Source organism: Podarcis erhardii (assembly GCF_964252035.2).
Source record: "Podarcis erhardii genome assembly, chromosome: 2".
NCBI lineage: Eukaryota > Metazoa > Chordata > Lepidosauria > Squamata > Lacertidae > Podarcis > Podarcis erhardii.
Genome location: NC_138498.1, coordinates 108,674,749 through 108,694,363, shown reverse-complemented (window position 1 = coordinate 108,694,363; position 19,615 = coordinate 108,674,749). Strand labels below are relative to the sequence as shown.

The 19,615-nt window shown below is 48.1% G+C and overlaps 1 protein-coding gene across 2 annotated transcripts; it reads left to right on the top strand.

The window, feature by feature from the left end:
- Positions 1–73: 73 nt before the first annotated feature.
- On the top strand, positions 74–16,134 carry SH3BP5L (SH3 binding domain protein 5 like). 2 transcript variants are annotated; one of them, XM_081853630.1, is made up of 8 exons: positions 74–145; positions 2,252–2,924; positions 5,173–5,298; positions 6,462–6,524; positions 8,150–8,278; positions 10,123–10,284; positions 12,614–12,787; positions 14,409–16,134. In XM_081853630.1, exons 2-8 carry the CDS (start codon positions 2,709–2,711, stop codon positions 14,808–14,810), a joined length of 1,272 nt encoding a protein of 423 aa, XP_081709756.1. In that variant the 5' UTR covers positions 74–145; positions 2,252–2,708; the 3' UTR covers positions 14,811–16,134. The 2 variants fall into 2 exon arrangements, with proteins under 2 accessions (XP_081709756.1, XP_081709757.1); XM_081853631.1 differs by lacking the exon at positions 5,173–5,298.
- Positions 16,135–19,615: the final 3,481 nt, after the last annotated feature.

The following is a 19,615-nucleotide window of genomic DNA, read 5'->3' as shown; positions in this document are numbered from 1 at the left end:
AGACATGGAGAGCGCCATGCTGTACGGACGAGGGCAGGGCGCAAGGGAAGGGTGGTTTCCCTGGGGTCGGGGAGGGGGGGGGAAGAGGAAGGATTTCCGTTTCCGCTTGGGCGGGGGTTGGAGGAGGTTGCAGCTGGAGCTGGAGGTAAATAGAGCGATTTTTTTAAAAAAAATATTTTTTTAGGGGGGGCCCCGTGGTTCCGGCTTCCCTGCGCGCGCTTCCCCGGGAGGGGAACCCGGAGGCCGACGCAAAAGAGGGAGGGGATCCCCGCTGGAGGCGGCGCGTAGAGGCCCAGCGGGGGGAGGAGGGCGATGGCAGCTCGAGCCCGGGTTCAAAGGGGGGGGGGTCTCTTGGGCGCTGGCAGCCTCCCTTTCCTCGCCTCCGCCGAGGGAGCGACCGACCGCCGGGTGGTAGGGGTACTGGCAAGGGTGGGTGGTTCAGCTCCCGGAGACGAAAAAAGCCCTTATTTAAGCAGAGAGTGGCGCAAAATTATTATTAGTAGTAGTAATGGATGATTGAGATTTCACATAGGGCGCAGCTGAAGACGAAAGGCAACAACAGCAATTGACCGTTTCCATACGGTGCTGCCAATGTTTATGATGTTTGGCAGACGATGGGGAGGTGGGTGGAAATAAGGACAGGTCCCTGCCCCAAGTAGTGTACAATCTACATATTGACCGGGGCTGGGGGAACTGGGGGAGGTGCAGGAGTGAGTGGATAAGGGAAGTACTACTACTACTACTAATATTTATACCCCACCAATCTGGCTGGGTTTCCCCAGCCACTATGGGTGGCTCACAGCAAATATTCTTGGTTCAATAAGACATGTTTGGACTCTGCTTCTGCAGGGAAGAGGGCTGTTGAGGCATGCCCAATGCTTCATAGGATTTAAAAGGATTTGAAGATGGGCAGGGATGGTAGCATCAGAAAGGAAATTGAGGGGTGGTGAGGAGGGTGATTGTCATTTCTAGGCAGCTAGGGCAGTGGGATGATTGTCCCCGTCTCTTACTGCTTTATCTTCCATAATGATCAGAAGCCTTTCAAGAGTTATAGGAAAGCAGCTCTGAAGTTTATGCGGTTTTGATCTTGCAACTCAGAACGCACAAAGAGGGAAGCAGTTTAGGTCACAGGCAAATGATCTTGGTCCTGATAGCTCCAGCAGGCACTATGTGTGTTCATAAATAAACAGCTGATCTGATACGAACTGTGTGCTGTTGATTAGGAGCAGTAGATACAGGACTGAGCTGTGTGTCTCAAGTCACAAGAACAATAGAGTTATTATGGCAACATGTGTTCCCAGAAGCCTAGAAATGAGTTCTTGGCATCTAGCAATCTGGAAAATGTGGATTATCTATCTCGGGCGCTGATATGTTTAGGGTGGGAGAGAATCAACACTGATCAGGAACAAATGGTTAAATATTTAAACGTGATTAGAAATATTTTATGCATTAGGCTGCAAGCTCCCTGTGGCCTCTCCCACAACCTATTCCTATTCCTATCTGTCGTGTTAGATGCCTAGAAGAAAGCAATAAACATTCCTGGCAGAGCTTCAAACCTCTTATAGTTGTGGCAAGCGTGGCAATGTTCTTCATTGTGACATGTACCCATTGTGGCAAGAGATTATCTAGCTACAGATCTGGTGGGCGGCTTCTGTTGTATGCTTGCGTCACTTTTTGTTGAAGCCAGAATAACATTTTCAGGTGCCAGAGGTACATAGGTCCGAATTAAATTCCTAGGCATCATTGCAATTTGTGGTGCAACCGGAATAAGATTGCAAATGTGTAAACGCACACAGGGTTTGCAGCTGGCTGAGTGGGATGTAGCTTTGCTGTTTGCTGCCTTTTACAATATGCATTGGGACGTGGGTGGCGCTGTGGGTTAAACCACAGAGCCTAGGACTTGCCGATCAGAAGGTCGGCGGTTCGAATCCTCACGATGGGGTGAGCTCCTGTTGCTCGGTCCCTGCTCCTGCCAACCTAGCAGTTCGAAAGCACGTCAAGTGCAAGTAGATAAAGAGGTACCACTCCGGCGGGAAGGTAAATGGCGTTTCCGTGCGCTGCTCTGGTTCTCCAGAGTCATGCTGGCCACATGACCTGGAAGCTGTACGCCGGCTCCCTCGGCCAATAAAGCGAGATGAGCGCCGCAACCCCAGAGTCGGCCACGACTGGACCTAGTGCTCAGGGGTCCCTTCACCTTTACCTTTTTACAATATGCATAGTTAACCAGTCTCCTTTTTCATTTCCTCCCCAGCCCAGCCTGCGCTTGACTGCTTCGGTTCTCTCGCCTTTGCTGCTGGATGCGGCCTTGGAGGAGGTGTCTTAAGGGTGTGCTGTAGATGAGGGGGTGGAGGATATGCCTGGTGGGGAATTTTCTCCACCCCCTCCGTGAGTGAGCAACTGCTGCTATGTGCCTCTCTCAGCACCTTCAGGACTAAAGCCCTTTTAAGCTCCTCAAAGAATCGTCTGGCATCCTTTCTTCTGTTCCGGTCAGCTTGTGGTCCCGGGAGGGTTCCCCATCGCTCTCCAGACCAGCGCTGTAAATTTCCGCCTGCTTCCCTTGCCGCGCGTGCCAAATGCATCTTTGCAAACCCAGAAGCCCTGTGCCAATGCTCTGTGGATGGGCCTGGCGTTAGAATGGTGCCTGCCTTTCTGTGACGAGGCCACACCGCCCGGGTGAGGAGGCTGCAGAGGGGCGTCGGAGGCTGGGCATGGAGGACTCTGACCAGAGGTTGGTGCTGGGTATGAACATGGGTGATGGGCGGGAAACACCTCCCGGGGAGCTGAGGATGCCCACCGAAGAGGGAGAGGAGCAGAGGACATCCGTGCCTGAAGCCATCTGTGACGGTGGCAGCGGTGATGCCAAAACTTCCCAGAGGAAAGAAGAGGGACAGGAGGAAGAGGAGGAGCTTGACCCCCGCATCCAGGTAAGAAAAATAGCATTTTTATTATTTTATTTTATTTTATTTTTTACTCTGCCCATCTGACTGGGTTGCCCCAGCCACTCTGGGTGGCTTCCAGTATACAGTGGTACCTCGGGTTAAGTACTTAATTTGTTCTGGAGGTCCATTCTTAACCTGAAACTGTTCTTAACTTGAAGCACTACTTTAGCTAATGGGGCCTCTTGCTGCTGCCACGCCGCCAAAGCACGATTTCTGTTCTCATCCTGAAGCAAAGTTCTTAACCCGAGGTACTATTTCTGGGTTAGCAGAGTCTGTAACCTGAAGCGTAACCCAAGGTACCACTGTATACAGAAACACAATAAAACATCAAACATTGAAAACTTCCCTAAACAGGGCTGCCTTCAGATATCTTCTAAAGGTCAGATAGTTGCTTATTTCCTTGACATCTGATGGGAGGGCATTCCACAGGGTGGGCGCCACTACTGAGAAGGCCCTCTGCTTGGTTCCCTGTTACCTCACTTTTTTCACAGTGAGGGAACCGCCAGAAGGCCCTCGGCGCTGGACCTCAGTGTCCGGGCTGAACGATGGGGATGGAGACTCTCCTTCAGGTATGCAGAACCGAGGCCGTTTAGGGCTTTAAAAGTCAGCACCAACACTTTGAATTGTGCTTGGAAACCAGTACGATACTTCTTCCTGCATTCTCTTGCATGATGGGAGACCTGGGAGGGCCTGGGTTGCCATTCAGTTCTTTGGGGATTGCTCCATGTAAGCTTGTAATCTGGTTTGCTCTAAGGCTGTATTGAAAGTGTGGACAGAAACCAGTTGAACTACTGTGACTCGCCTCTTGGCCCTGCTGCCAGCGAGCCACTTAGCATTTCCAATCAAGCAGGAACAGAATGGCCCAATAGTGTGTTTGTTTTTTTTCCTTTGCCTCAGGGCTAGTTGCCAGCATTTTTGTTTTAGTAAATCCAAGAATTCCTTTGAGCAAAAGTAATCAGCAGTAAGTTTGGCTCTTGGCACCCACCCAGCGCAGCAACCCTGTGGAAGCTAAGTGGGTCCATTTACAGTCATGGGATGAACGGGGGACCATTAGCATTATTTATTGGTTTTCATACCCCGCCCTTCTTCCCCAAGGAGCCCAAGGCGGCACACAAATACATCATTTAAGAGGAAAAACAAGGCAGAAACATTCCAAAACAGGTAAAACCATTTCAGTTAAAAACATTCTGAAAGCAATTACAGATGAAAATGCTCGTCCATCCAGTGATCATGGGGTTGCCAGGAACAGTATGCTTCAGGCACCAGGAAGCTCCCTGCCCTTTTCCAAGTGGTACATTTCCCCCAGTTTAACCTACAGCGCCACCCGCATTCCGGGTGGGTGGGTACCACGCTTCAAATCTGCAGCCCAGTGGAAGGTAGGGACCGCACTCTGGATTTGTGTAGGGTTTTACTCCTTAGCCTTTTCTTCTCCCAGCGATAACCCAAAAGAGTTTAGGATAAGAGTTTTCCTTCTCCCACCTTCCCAGGTTGATGAGCCCCATCTGCCCCTCACTTCCCTTTATAGCATGTGCAGAATGGCACATGGGAGGTGCCAAATGTATTGTCCTGCTTTCTGGACCACATCAGTGAGGCCGAGAGCGGGGTCTTGTCCTCTGGGCAGCTCAGGACCTCCATAGACACTGCCCAGGCTTGCGCCCCAGGGAGGTCACTTTGGTGCTGCTAAGTCAGCGGTTTGACTTCGCCCCCAGAGGCACACTCCATTGTCTCTTGAGACCTCCTGGCATTTTGGGCGTCCCAAGGTGAGGAGGATGTTTTCTTTTTCTTTTCTTTTTTTGATAATAATTTTATTACTTTTCAATTACCGTAATCCAATAATAGCCTCATTATAACAATCCCAAATTAATAATACCAATCACTGAGATACCAAATTATACAATTTAGATGGCCCCACTCCGCATGCTAGAATTGATGGTTTGATGATTTACTTTACTTCTGCGTTCGTAAATTTCAATTACGCTCCAGTCGAAATAACAATCCCTTGTATTGCAACTGCAGTTTTAACAACTTCCATTCAACATTAAACGGTTTATGCAACATTAAATGATTTATACGCCTACAGAAGAAGCATTCAGACTCTCTCCTTGTTCTTCCTGTGTGTGGCAATTATTCTGTCCCTAATGTTTCTTCCTGTCCTTGTAATATATTATGTCTATCCGTTGCTGCTGTTCTCCATCATGCCTTGGGCTGACCTAGTGTCCCATTGTTGTTTCAGAAGTTCTCCATTGCTCCGTCCCTGCTTCATTGTTTTGCAACTTTAGCAGCAGGAGGATGTTTTCTAGCCCTGCTACCTGAGATTCTTGAAGTCAAGGATGGGGGACCTTTGGTGGGCCCACCAAAGGTTGCTGGACTACAACTCCCATCCATTCTGACCATTGACCATGCTGGCTGGGGTTGATGGGACTGCCAAGATGGCGGAGATTTCAAGACTGAACCTGAGTCCCTCTGTGTGCCTTCTGCCTCTACATTCAGGAATAGGAATCGGAGGCCTGACTGTTTTTCTTTCCTGCCTTTCTTTCCATCTATTCATTCTCTGTTGCCTTAGATCCCCAGTTTATATATACATATGCTCTATCTGTTAAGCAGAATATGTCCAGCAAGCAGCTGCATATAATTTTCTATCACTTATTGTGAGGAGTGCAGGTTTCGTCCTAGTAACAATTTGCATGTGTTTACAGGTAGTGCCAGGTACATATGCCGACACCTTTTCAAGAGTTACAAAGTTGAAACTGCGGGGTTTGCTCTCGCAAGTGGCAGTGACAGCCACCAACTTGGATGGCTTTTAAAAAGTAGGAGGAGGATTCATTGATTATATAGTTTTTCCCACCAAAGTGTCTCAGAGCACCTTACATAATAAAAATAGCAAGCACACACACACAAAAGGATTAAAGCCAAATATAAAAACAGAAATGAAACTGGGCCATGATGATGATGACAATTAATAAAAAAAATTAAAAAGTGCTCATCTAAGAAAATATAGAAATCAACACATTCTTTCCCATTCCACTTTAAGAGCATGAGCACAAAAAGAGACAAGGCTATCAATGGCTACTCGCCACAATTGCCACACTTTAACTTCACTGTTGGAGGCAGTAAACTGAGTATAATCATAATAACAGTACCTGTTTATCTACTTGCACTGGCGTGCTTTCGAACTGCTAGATTGGCAGGAGCTGGGATAGAGCAACAGGAGCTCACCCTGTCACGGGGATTTGAACCGCTGACCTTCTGATCGTCAAGTAATAGGCTCAGTGGTTTAGACCATAGCGCCACCCGCGTCCCTATTGCAAGAGGGGAGTTTGTAGCAGTCATGTCTTGCTTCCGGGCGTCCCATTGGTTACTGGACTAGGATGAGTCAGTGGCTGGATCCAGCCACTTCTCTTGGGTTCTTATAGGCCTGCTAGGAAAGGGTTCAGGGAATGAAGGGGCAGAAGTTGTACAAATGTGTCCTCCTGCACTATGCCGGTGCCTGTCTCTTGAGTCTGCCTTTCTCCCTGACCACAGGAGGAGCTGGAACACCTCAATCAGGCCAACGAAGAGATCAATCGAGTGGAGCTGCAGCTGGATGTGAGTAAGGCAGCACCTTCAAAGCAATTTCAGCATCCCTCCCGCTTCCGAACACTTCCTGCCTTCTGTCCCCTCCACCGAGGCTGCGTTATCCCTTGGCAAGTCAGCAGGCAGATGTCCCCAGTTTCACTCACTGCCTGCAACATGGCGCATTTGGTAGAGTGAACTGGGGAGGGAAATTGTCCCTGCAGTTACTTAAATGTATAGGGATTGCACTGAAAATGGCCTTTTCGTGTGGGGTAATTTGTTCCCTCTACTAATGTGACGGTGAAAGATACTTGCGGTAAAACAAAATACAGTGGTGTCCCGCAAGACGAATGCCTCACTAGACGAAAGGGTTTTCCGTTTTGGAGGCGCTTTGCAAGACGAATTTCCCTATGGGCTTGCTTCGCAAGACGAAAATGTCTTGCGAGTTTTTTCGACTTTCCCCCCCTTTTTCGAAGCCGCTAAAAGCCGCTAAGCCGCTAATAGCGCTAATCTGCTAAGCCGTCAATGGGCTTGCTTCGCAAGACGAAAAAACCGCTAGACGAAGAGACTCGCGGAACGGATTCTTTTCGTCTTGCGAGGCACCACTGTAAAAGGAAAATATCAGCTAATAGGTACGACTCAGTTTAAGCTCTGTTTTCTGGCTTCTGTTTGGAGTCGTCTGCAACTCATCCTTCCCCCATGTAGACCTGCCTCATACTTTGAGGACCACGGATGTAATAAGGTTGGGGTGGCAATCAGCATGACCAAATTAGGGCCATTCATTTCAATGGGTCTGTTCTGAATATAAGTTACAGCCCTGTGTCTCAAGGCTGGTTGGTGGTTAGAGACTCCTGTTGTAGTGAAAAGGGTCTGGCCTCAACCAGAGCCAGGGCTTTTTCGGCTGTGGCTCCAATCTGGTGGAACGCTCTGTCACAAGAGACTAGGGCCCTGCGGGACTTGACATCTTTCTGCAGGGCCTGCAAGACAGAGCTGTTCCACCAGGCCTTTGGTCAAGGCACAGTCTGACCCCCTCCTTCGGTAATCCTCACAGAACTCTAGCCCAATGGTTGCCATCAATTTGATTTGAACTGATTTTAGAATGAATTGATTTTAGAATGCTGTATTATTTTACTGTTGTTAGCTGCTCTGAGCCCGGCTTTTGCTGGGGAGGGTGGGATATAAATAAAATATTATTATTATTATTAGTTGTGGTTGTCATAGGAGGGTCCTTGGGGGCCCAATCTGCTGCTCAGTGCAGGATCTGCAGAGTGCAGCTGCAGTATCTCTTGACAGGCAGCTGTCCACCACAACCAGTAGCAGTCTGTTCCACAGCCAAACACATCCTAGCATTAGGAAGCCTCCTCCTGATATTTAGTCGAAATGTGATGGGGTCGTGTTTACTACCTGTTTGCAATCTGCAGCTTCGTGCACCAGCAGTGCACCTCCATCAGGGCTCCACGGATATGGGTGTGCGAAGTAACCATGCGTTCCAGACACCCTGTGTGATCTGCCCTTGTGCATATATGATTCACGCAGCACTTGAGCTCTGTGGGGCCAGCCACGGCACTGCAGCAACCCGTAAAATCCATCTTAGGCATGCATTTAATGCAGGCCGATTCGTTCAACACTGACATACTTTGCGCCATTGGTTTCAACAGGAAGCCCGTACCACGTATCGAAGGATCTTGTCGGAGTCTGCCAGGAAGCTGAATGCTCAGGGCTCCCAGCTGGGGAACTGTATCGAGAAAGCACGCCCCTACTACGAGGCCAGGCGCTTGGCCAAGGAGGTATCTGTTAACATTTCCCTCTGTTTCACCCCTGAAGCTGCCACTATTCTTCGGCTGTTGTAGAGCAATAAATCTTTAAAGGATCTGATTTGGGGGTTCCAGAATTCTCTAAGCTTTATTTTGTGTCATAAATAACCACAAGTCATTGTCAAAGGTGGAAAGAAGCTGCCCCTATGAAAAGTCTCAGTAAACATTCCCTTAAAAGTCCACAGTGTGTCAGAAATAGTTTGCTTTTCCTTCGGAATTCCTGTTTTGCATATTGAACGCCACTCTGCGCTTGCTCATATTTCATTGGGTGCCAGGATTGGACACCCAGCCTTCCACCCGAAGCTGCTTCTTGTGAGCAAGCACAGTGATGGCCGATGTAGGTGCCTTTCCTCATTTGTTTTGAGCGGGGAGGCCTGCACCATATTGTGGGTCCTTTCTGATCTTATAGATGGCAGCCATTTTGTGTTGCTGCTCTCCCACAGTAGCCATTTTGTGACTGGTGCCCACGGCACTTTCTCAAAATTCTGCCTGGTTCCTATTGGCTGCTGACCCCTGTTCTGCATCCCCTGTACCTAAGATTGGAGGCTAAAGGGAGTTGCCACAGGACAACTGATTTTATAAACAGGATTTAAGCTGTTTTATGAATTATTTTGCGTGGGGGAGGAATGGATTGAAAGGCTCTTGGCAGGACCTTGGGTTTTTGAGCTGCTTCTGGCAGAAGGCCCATTCTTTACCTGTGAGGAATAATGTAAACACAATGCTATCAGCAACACGTAATCCTGTTCCCAGCTTTAAACAGCCGGGCTTATCCTGTCCGGAATGGCTTACAGCAGTGTGGAGGACCAAAACCCACAATTAGCAGCTTCAGATAACATGAATGTCAATGGATGACGTGACAATGATGATGTGGGGTGTCTGTCAACATGAATAACTGTATACAAAACAAAACAAAATAGCCGACTTGCACTTAATTAAAACCCTACCCTGTCAGCACTGTTAGAAACTCAGATATATAATCTAATTGCGAAATGGCACTTTAAACCTAGGTTAAGGTCACCACAGTGGGATGGAGTCCCCCCCCCCCAAATGGAGTTGATTATTTATTATTATTATTATTATTATTATTATTATTATTATTATTATTATTATTAAATATTATTATTATTAATTTTAATTTCTACACCACTTTATATTTTAAAGAATAAATCTCAAAAGTGGTTAACAACACATTAAAACATCAAATAAAACAATAACACAAATTCAAACTTCAAGGAAAATATTTCAGATCCTTCTCCCCAGTCGCCAGTCTGGCATCCAGAGATCTCTGCATGGTTGCAATTGGTTGCAAAATGCTCCTGGCGCCTGGCTAATTTCTAACACTGCCTGTCAGCGAAGAGGTATTCTGTTGCAGGCTCTTTTCTGATACGCTAGTTTTATATATGAAGAGATCTACTTTATTTAAAGTAAGGGAGCAGTCGAACGTGCCACCTCCATGTCTGAAGAGCTGCACCATGTAATTCTTTTCCCTGTGTGTTTCAAATCTCCACCTTTCCCTCCTCTCTGATTATAACTCTACGTCAAGGCTGGCCAATGTGGTGTCCTCGGGATGTTGTTGGGCTCCAGCTCCCATCATGCCTGACCGCTGGGACTGATGGGAGTTGGAGTCCAACAGCACCCAGAGGTGGTCTCACATTGGCTAACCCTGCTCTAGCTAGTGTGGGTGAGAGAATTGGGGCGAGGGAGTGCTTAAAACAAGGGGAGAGGGGTGTATGTGTGTTCTGGGGGGAAACAAAAGCTTGGGGGATTTTTAATGGAATTTTCGTTTGCGTTGCGTTTCTCTCCTCCACTCACTACAGGCACAGCAAGAGACCCAGAAGGCTGCCCTGCGGTACGAGCGAGCCGTCAGCATGCACAACGCGGCCCGGGAGATGGTGTTTGTGGCTGAGCAGGGGGTCATGGCTGATAAAAACAGGCTGGACCCCACCTGGCAGGAGATGCTCAACCATGCTACGTGCAAGGTGAGGGGGAAGGCCTACAAGAATTGGGAGCCTGCAACCCTGCGGATGTCGTCAGACTCTTGTCTCCCATCAGCCCCCGGCCAGCACAAGTCAACACTCAGGGATGGTGGCAGCTGTAGTCTGGCCAGATTCAGGGGTGATGGTGGCCCACCAACATTGAAAGGACCAGTGGCGTAGCGTGGGTTGTCAGCACCCGGGGCAAGGCAAGTAATTTGCGCCCCCTAACCCGTGGATTTGCGCCCCCTAACCCGTGGATTTGCGCCCCCTAACCCGTGGATTTGCCCTAACCCCAGTTGTTGCGCCCGGTGCGGCCGGCCCCCCCTGCACCCCCCACGCTACGCCACTGGAAAGGACTGGTAGTCCCTCCAGTGGGGTAGTGGTCTGGAGTCATGGGAGGTTGAAGGCCTGTTTCTATTTCTGAAGCAGGGTCCGTCCCTGTCTTCGGTGTCTTAAAGCCACCCAGCCAGCATGGAAGGGGAGCTTTTTAGTCTTTGGTTGCCCCAAAGCTAGGATTTGGGGACGCGCAAGGTGCTTCAGTTTCAAGACAACGGTGTGCGAATTCTGTGACATTCAGTGGACCTTCGTGGAAAACGCAGCTCAGAGCACTCTTAAGGAAGATACGGAGCACTTCAAATCATGTGCCTGTGTATGTGCACATAAAACAGCAGATCTAGCTGAAAGGCAACACGTGGAGATCTGCACCGATCGTTGCAGGACACCTCTCATTGTTACTGTATAATTATCAGATTATTGTCTAATCTTAGAAGGGGGCTTGGCTGTGAATATCATAAAAAGACCCTGCACTCCTGAATTTGCCACTACGCCCCTGGATACAGATCATACCATCCAACACACTGTAATAATAATACAGTGGTACCTTGGGTTACATACGCTCCAGGTTACAGACGCTTCAGGTTACAGACTCCAGTAACCCAGAAATAGTACCTCGGGTTAAGAACTTTGCTTCAGGATGAGAACAGAAATTGTGCTCCGGCGGCGCAGCAGCAGTGAGAGGCCTCAATAGCTAAAGTGGTGCTTCAGGTTAAGAACAGTTTCAGGTTAAGAACGGACCTCCAGAATGAATTATGTTCTTAACCCGAGGTACCACTGTAATAATAATAATAATAATAATAATAATAATAATAATAATATCAACAACAACAACAATAATAATAATAATTTCTTATACCTTGCCCATCAACAACAAGAACAACAATAATAATTTCTTATACCTTGCCCATCTGACTGGGTTGCCCCAGCCACTCTGGATAGCTTCCAACAAAAAGACAATTCTTGATTAAACATTAAAAACTTCCCTAAACAGGGCTGCCTTCAGATGTCTTCTAAAAGTCAGATACAGATAGGTAGCTGTGTTGGTCTGCCATAGTCAAAACAAAATAAAAAAATTCCTTCCAGTAGCACCTTAAAGACCAACTAAGTTAGTTCTTGGTATGAGCTTTCGTGTGCATGCACACTTCTTCAGATACACTTCAGATAAAAGTCAGATAGTTATTTATTTCCTTGACATCTGATGGGAGGGTGTTCCACAAGGTGGGTGCCACTACCAAGAAGGCCCTGTGCCTGGTTCCCTGTAGCTTCACTTCTTGCAGTGAGGGAACCACCAAAAGGCCCATGGAGCTGGACCTCAGTGTTCAGGCTGAGCGATGGGGGTGGAGACGCACCTTCAGGTACACACAGGCTGAAGTTAGTAAGGTTGGGAGATTCCACATACCACTTGCATCTCTGCCAACTGGAGGAAGAGGGAAAGAGGAATGGCAGATGAAGATGATGGACTTTTCGGAGCTAACCGACCTGACCGGAAGGGTCCGTGACCAGAAGGAGGAGGAGCACCAGGAAGAACGGAAGAACTTCAAAGATTACTTACTTAAATATGCTAAGATAAATTAATTAGAAATACTTGCAAAAAAAATAGATAGGCTAAGGATTTAAATATGTGAAGTTATAGAATATTATGTTTAAAGCAAAGATGGAAAGAAACAAAGATGTTAAGAGGATTAAGTAAATTTTATGAGATTTTGTTTTGGAAATCCGTTACAATGATATATAATGAAATTCAGTCAAGGGAATTTGAGGAAGTCTCTCAACAATGTTATTAAGATTGGATTAAGTACAGTTATGAAGTATGTTTGTTTTTTAGTTTAAAATTTTGGGAAATTAATTTAAAAAATGGGGAAAAATAGAGGAAGAGGGAAAGAATTGGTTGCTGGGGAGGACAAAGTGACTGCAGAGTGGGTGGGAGGTTCCCAGTGTGAGCTTTCAAGGCTTGGAGAGCATCCTCGCTCTGACTTGCCCCTTTCCCGCCCTTCAGGTGAACGAGGCCGAAGAGGAGCGCCTGCGAAGCGAAAGGGAGCACCAGCGTGTCACCCAGCTCTGCCAACAGGCCGAGGCCAAGGTGCAGTCACTGCAGAAGTCCTTGAAGCGGGTCATTGTGAAGAGCAAGCCCTACTTTGAGCTGAAGGCCCAGTTCAACCAAATCCTTGAGGTGAGACCTTCCTCTGGGTCCTAGGACTCAGGCAGCCTTTGTGCCCTTAACAAATGACAGCTCCCAGAATCCTTTGGTGGGGGGATCTGCCACTGTTTGAAGCGAGTGCCTGAGGGTTTAAATGCGTGGTACGTTGAAAGTGTTGTCTATAAGAATAAAAGAAAATTATTATAAATTAGTTTGGAGATGGTACCGTATATTTCACTCTATAGGACGCACTTTTCCCCTCCAAAAATTAAGGGGAAATGTACGTCCTATGGAGCGAATGCAGGCTCCTTGGCTTCAGCGATAGCAACACGAAGCCTCCGAAGCGCAGAGGGAGTGCTCCCTTCGCGCTCCGGAGGCTTCGCGTTGCTTTCGCTGAAGCCTGGAGATCGAGAGGGGTCGGTGCGCACTGACCCCTCTCGCTCTCCAGGCTTCAGGGGTAGCTGCCTGAAGCCTTCAGAGCGCAGCGCGAGTTCCCGCTGTGCTCCGCAGGCTTCAGGTTCCTTTCACTGAAGCCAGGAGAGCAAGACTCTCCTGGCTTCAGCAGAGAGGGAGAGCTGCGCAGCGTCCCTTCAGACAAGCGGGAGGAGAAATGGAAGGGGCTCCGTTTCTCCTGCCGCTTCACTGAAGGGGCGCTGAGCAGAGAGGGGGAGAATTTTTTTTTCTTGTTCTCCCCCTCTAAAACAAGGTGCGTCCTATGGTCCGGTGCGTCCTATAGAGCGAAAAATACGGTATCAGAATAAATCAAACAAGCAAGGAATATTTGGTGTTATGTTGGAGGGGATGCCAGGCAGCAGGGAATTATGTTCACATGTGGTGGGGGTGTAAATATGTACATTTATTATTGGCAAAGGGTGTTTAAGGAGATAACAGAAATAAATCACTGGGTTAAAGCTGATCGAAAGTCCAGAGGTAGCATTATTATCAATTTACAATGGAGTGGAAGGTTCGCAGGCTGTGAAGGACTCACTCATAAATTTATTGACAGCTGCAGAAATTATTACAGCTAGGAAGTGGAAGGGGCAAGCAGAATATAAAATAGAAGAATGGTATAAAGAGGTGTGGGATACAGCTATTAATGATAAATGAACCCATGCCATTAAGGCAGGACGTGGAATATGCAGGAGAAATGAGTTTGAGAAGACATGGAAGCTGTTTGTAGAATGTGTACTGTTAAAATGGAAAGGGGTCAAACCATCGCAAGAGGTGTTGAAATTTTGGGAGGTTGGATAGTTACAATGGAATGGTCTCGTGGGTGAGGTACACATTTTTATTATTTATTTATGATTACAGTGGTACCTCAGGTTACATACGCTTCAGGTTACAGACTCCGCTAACCCAGAAACAGTGCTTCAGGTTAAGAACTTTGCTTCAGGACGAGAACAGAAATCGTGCTCCGGCGGCGTGGCGGCAGCGGGAGGCTCCATTAGCTAAAGTGGTGCTTCAGGTTAAGAACAGTTTCAGGTTAAGAACGGACCTCCGGAACGAATTAAGTACTTAACCTGAGGTACCACTGTATTATTTTTTCAAAGTAATAAATAAATAAATTGAAATCATTTCCAGAAAAATAAAAAAAAAAGCCTGGTTGGTGTGCATGTTGGCCTAACGCTTCACCTGTTCCTTCTCTGCCGTGCAGGAGCACAAGGCCCGGGTGACGTCCCTGGAGCAGCAGGTGGGCCAGGCCAAGATGCGCTACTCTGTGGCCTTGCGGAACCTGGAGCAGATCAGTGAACAGATCCATGCCCGGAGGCTCCAGCGCCTGGTGGGCCGGAGGGCTTCCCCGGTGGGCGCCGAGGCCAGCCCGGCGCTGCTCTACGGTGCGGCGGCGCTGCCTCCTGAGCCGGCCGCCTCCTCCGACACGCTCTCGGTGCTCAGCTTCCAGACCATTGCCTCCGACCTGCAGAAATTCGACTCGGTGGAGCACCTGCTGGGGCTGTCCGACGCCGCCAGCCTCAACAGCGACGAGCTGGAGGAGCGGGAGCAGCGCCGCGAAGCCCAGCCCCACCCCTTCAAGCACCACCGCAGCATCAGCCTCTGACATACCCCTAACACCCCCGCTCCCTCCTGCAGCCCCTTTCACCCCCGCCCTCCTGGGGAAATGGGGAGAAGAAGGGGTCGGGCACAAAAGGAATGATCACGCAGAGAAAGGCAGGTCTTGGGAGCGCATTGGTTATGCTAGGCCCGTCTGCTGAAGTGTGGCCCGTAGGGCTGAATTTCCCCCGCAATTTGCAGCCTTTGGCGCAACCCAGACGCCCTGCCGTCCTCTGTGCACCCAGGCCCCAGTTGCTTGGAAATTTCGAGCATTTTGCTGGCCCCCATTCATCGAGCCCCCATTTCCCCCGCCCCTTATTTCCCCCTCTCCCCTCCCCACCAGCATGCACCTGTTTCCTGGGAGCACTGTATGCTGGGGAGAATTCTGCGCCCCTGCACATTTCACCTTAGGTTTGTTGGCTTATTAGCGATGCCATCATCTTTCTCCAGGTGGGCTGGAGCGCTTGAAACGGAGGGAAGAAAAGCAGGGAAGGATGCAGGAAGGAAACGCTGCTGCTGCTTCTTCGTTCTTGCTCTTTTTACATGATTTGTTTTGGGTGGCTGAGTAGGTGTTGAGAAGACGACTTTTTAAAAACCTCTGCATTTTAGAGAACCTCCCCAGTCTGCTTTCATTGGATTGCCACCACAGACTGCGATATAGTAAAATATCCTTTTTTAAAAAAGAAACGGAACTCTTGCGCTCCCTATGGGGCTTTTTTTTTGACATACACTACAGTAAAATGAGGCATGCCATTCATTTATCTCACGCCAGCAACAGATATATAACAGCAGGCACCAGTCTCCTTATAGCTTCTCCAGCGTGTAGACACGTGATCTGCTCTCGGTGCAGAAGCTGGGAAGAGAGACTGGCAGCCTGAGGGTGCCTTTCAGCGCTACCACGAGAGAAGACAGGCGGCGGGAGGCTCCCTCCATTGAGACATCTCCTGCCTATCTAACCCACTTGGTACATCCCTGTTTGCCCCAGTCAAAAGATGGGAGGCACTTTTGCTCCACGGCGATGACATTTGCATTAATTTAAGTAGCAAAAGGTGGGTCTGGAAAGCCCTTCTCTCTTCTCCCTCCTCAGTGGTCTCCACAGGCCCCCGTGTCTCTGTTTTCTGGGGATGGGGGCAGTTTTGGCCTCTCAGAACAAATTTGCTAGACCTTGGCTGTGATGAGAACCAGTTGCTGGTTTGAGGCAGCCTGATAGCGACTCTGTGTTTGTGTGTGTGTGTGTGTGTGTGTGTGTGCGCGCGTGTGTGTGGGTGTTTGTATGACCGGCTTCTGATGTGTATTTTATTTAAAGTAAAGTTTATGCCCTATCAAAAGAACCTTTCCTCTCTCTCTCTTTCTGTTTGGTGTTTTGTTTTTTTGCCAAGTACACACAGATCCCATATTCAGTCGCTTGTTATGCACAAATTCACTTATCCAAACTTGAATTAACACCTAAACCTTGCTATACGCACCACAGATTCAGATATCCAAACAGCCAGACCTGCATGTAGTACTGTAAACAAATAAAAACAAAACAAATTCCTTCCAGTAGCACCTTAAAGACCAACTAAGTCAGTTCTTGGTATGAGCTTTCGTGTGCATGCACACTTCTTCAGATACACTGAAACAGAAGTTTCCAGACCCTTCTATATAGTGAGAAGGTGGGGAGGGGTATTACTCAGAAGGGTGGTGGGAATGGGTGATTTGTAAACAAATAAGCAACCTCAAACGAGTCTCACTTTTGCGTGTGCAGTCATTTTGCCAGAAACCATGAGGTGGGAAGGGGAGGTAAGGGGATAGATCAGACAAATGAGAGCATTTCCCCCTTGTTTGCCTTTTGCAAGGTTTCAGAGGGTTTTCCTGGTTCCCACCCCCCTCATGCCAGGGTTGAAATTCTATGGTCGGGAACGCATTAAAAATTTCCCCATAGGAATAAATGGAAATCATGGACTCATTATGCAAACGCTCACCTAACAAATGATTTCCTGAGAATGCATTGCACTGCCTACCCACAAAGTCAAGGTGCCCAATACCAGGCAAATTGTTTTGGCACTTGGTGCAGAAAATCCTTCAAACGCCTCTCCCTGGTCCCCCGGCAGTAAAAATATATTCATATATAGTCGTACAGTTATACCTCGGGTTACAGACGCTTCAGGTTACGTGTTTTCGGGTTATGGATGTGCCGAAACTGGAACGGGTTACTTACGGGTTTCAGCGCATGCGCAGAAGCACTAAATCGTGCGCCGAATCGCAACCTGAGCGTGCGCAGACACGGCGCTGCGGGTTATGAACGTGCCTCCCACCTGGATCACGTTCGCAACCCAAGTGTCCACTGTATACTTAAGAATTTGCTGACACAAATCCTGCAACCCGATACTTGTGTGACACAAATTCTGTGTAGGAAACAGCCATGTTCCTATAACTGTGCAGCACCGTTATTGAGCATTCTTTAAATAGTTGTGTTTCTGTGCTCGCTCGTGTCTTTCTGAAATTACCCCTGCCCTCCCTAGAAGACCACCTTCACCTTCTGGTTTCTGCACAAAAGCATTCTTAATCAGTACTGGTTGTTTAACAAACTTCCAGTCTTGTTCCCAAAGGGAAAAAAGCTAATGAAGCGCACAAGATGTTAGGTTCATTGCATTTCACACCCATATAAGCACAGTGTTCTCCACAAAAGCAATAGAACAACAAAGGAGCATATACAATAAAATACAGAAATCTCAGTATCACTGTTATTTGCCTCCTAATATTGCAGCACTAACACCTCAGTGGCCACTCTCACAGAGAGTGCCTGGTCCATAATTCCAGTTTCAACCTATGGGATGTTTCTGATCAGCGGACAGATAAATTCTTTGTTTTAGTCCCCACAATGAAATATCTGGGTGAAGTCGCGAGGCGACTTTAGGATGCTGCAGCCCAGCCAAAGGGCTCCATCTTCCTACGCCCTTTAAGGAACAAACGGGGGCTCACCTCACACTGTTCGGAAGAGGGCAGAAGTGCAAGGAGGACCCCAAATTCTTCCTCAAGCAAAAATGTTCCAACCATTGCAATCACTTGACATCCCAACCAACAGTTCTTCCGGACAAGGCGATTCCCTCTTCGGTGAAGCAACATATCGCCTATCGGTATTTACAAAAGGGTAATGTTTTTCAGTCCGAGGGCCACATGAGCTTCTGGGGGCCACATGGCAGTGATGGGCGGGGCCAGAGACCAGAACGGAACGGGTGGAGCAGCAAATGGACATTTCACCTTTACAAAGTAGGGTCACTTCTTCACATGAACACATCAGAGGCATTGTTCAGAGTTCAAGGGCATAGTCCAGTCCGACAAAGATGTGAGGAAGGTTCAAAGCAGGGCTGGTGAGGGGTGTGGCCTGGTAAGAGTCACAAGGGCCAGGGGGAGAGGCCTAAAGCGCTGCATTTGGCCCCCCGATTCACAATATAGACACTTGTTGAGATGTTTGGCTTGTCCCCAAAATACCTTGCCACAGCCCAGCTCTCTGAGCCATTCCTATGTGTTAGAAACACTGACACACCATTGCTTGATTGTCGTTCTCCTGCCTCAAGAATGGGGAGTGTGTGGCCCTCCAGGTGCTGTTGAACTCCAGTTCCCATCAGCCCCAGCCAGAATGGCTAGTGCTTAGGGATGCTGGGAGTTGGAGTTCCTGAGTCCAGATTCCCCCCCCTCCCCTATTTCCTCACATTTGACCACAGTAGAGTTCATATTCATCAGTCGGCTTCCGAGAGCTTGAAAGGGCGATGGTTTTCAGATTTTCTCCCTCCGCTTTCACGCTAGAGGAATGCTCTCTTTAAATAAGAGCACAGCAAGAACCAGCCATTCCCAGAATGCTCTGGGGCAATAGCAATTGGCCTGTTATTGTGGTCCTGTGAGAGACAGGTGCTTTGTGGAAGACCAAACAAACAAACAAACAAACAAACAAACAAACAAACAAACACAAAGCACCTTTCAACATTTTAAAAAGCACCATAAAGTACAACATTGTTTTTTAAAAAAAGGTTGATTGCACAATATATAAAGTTGCTTAGTAAAAGAGAGCTTTTGGTGTGTGTGTGTGTGTGTGTGTGTGTGTCACTATTTTGGACTTTTTGCAAAAAGTGACGGGGGGAGGGAAATGCACTATAAAGTGTGGGATGACACTTGCTTAGACATGACATCATCTAACCTCACCACAAACAAACCAGAGTGGATGCTTATTAAATTGCCACCGTCCAAATACTCAATAAACAGGCCACATGGAAGTGACGTTAAAAACAGACTACAGCGGATCTACCATTGTCAATGGCTGCGTCCCAACCTAAGACTTTCCCCCTCATAAAATCACGAGCGGAACCAGGACGTGGCCCCACTTCATATAATTCTCCCACAAGTATTTGATGTCCAAATAGCTCTTGACAGAGGATTCCTCCCCTATTCACTTATTTATGGAGGTTTATCAAACGGACCTAGGATTGAAGGAATCTGCCTGATACCGGCTCAGATTATTGATCTATCTAACCCAGAAGTGCCTAGTCTGATTGGCAACGGCTTTCTGGGGTCTCTGGCAGAGGGACTTTCCCTACTCCCTTGCTTCCTGACCCTTCTAAAAATAAGAGTTGCCAGGAATTTGAACCCAGTACCTTTTGGTATGCAAAGCAGGCCTCCTGCCACTGAGGTAGAGTCTCTCCTCAGGTATAAGGTGCCCTCAAGGGTAGTCTGCCTCTCAATATCAGCTGCTGGGCATCACAGGTGAGGAGAGGGCTATTGCACCCATGCCATGCTTGTGAGGATGCCATAGGCATCTGGTTGGCCACTGTGAGA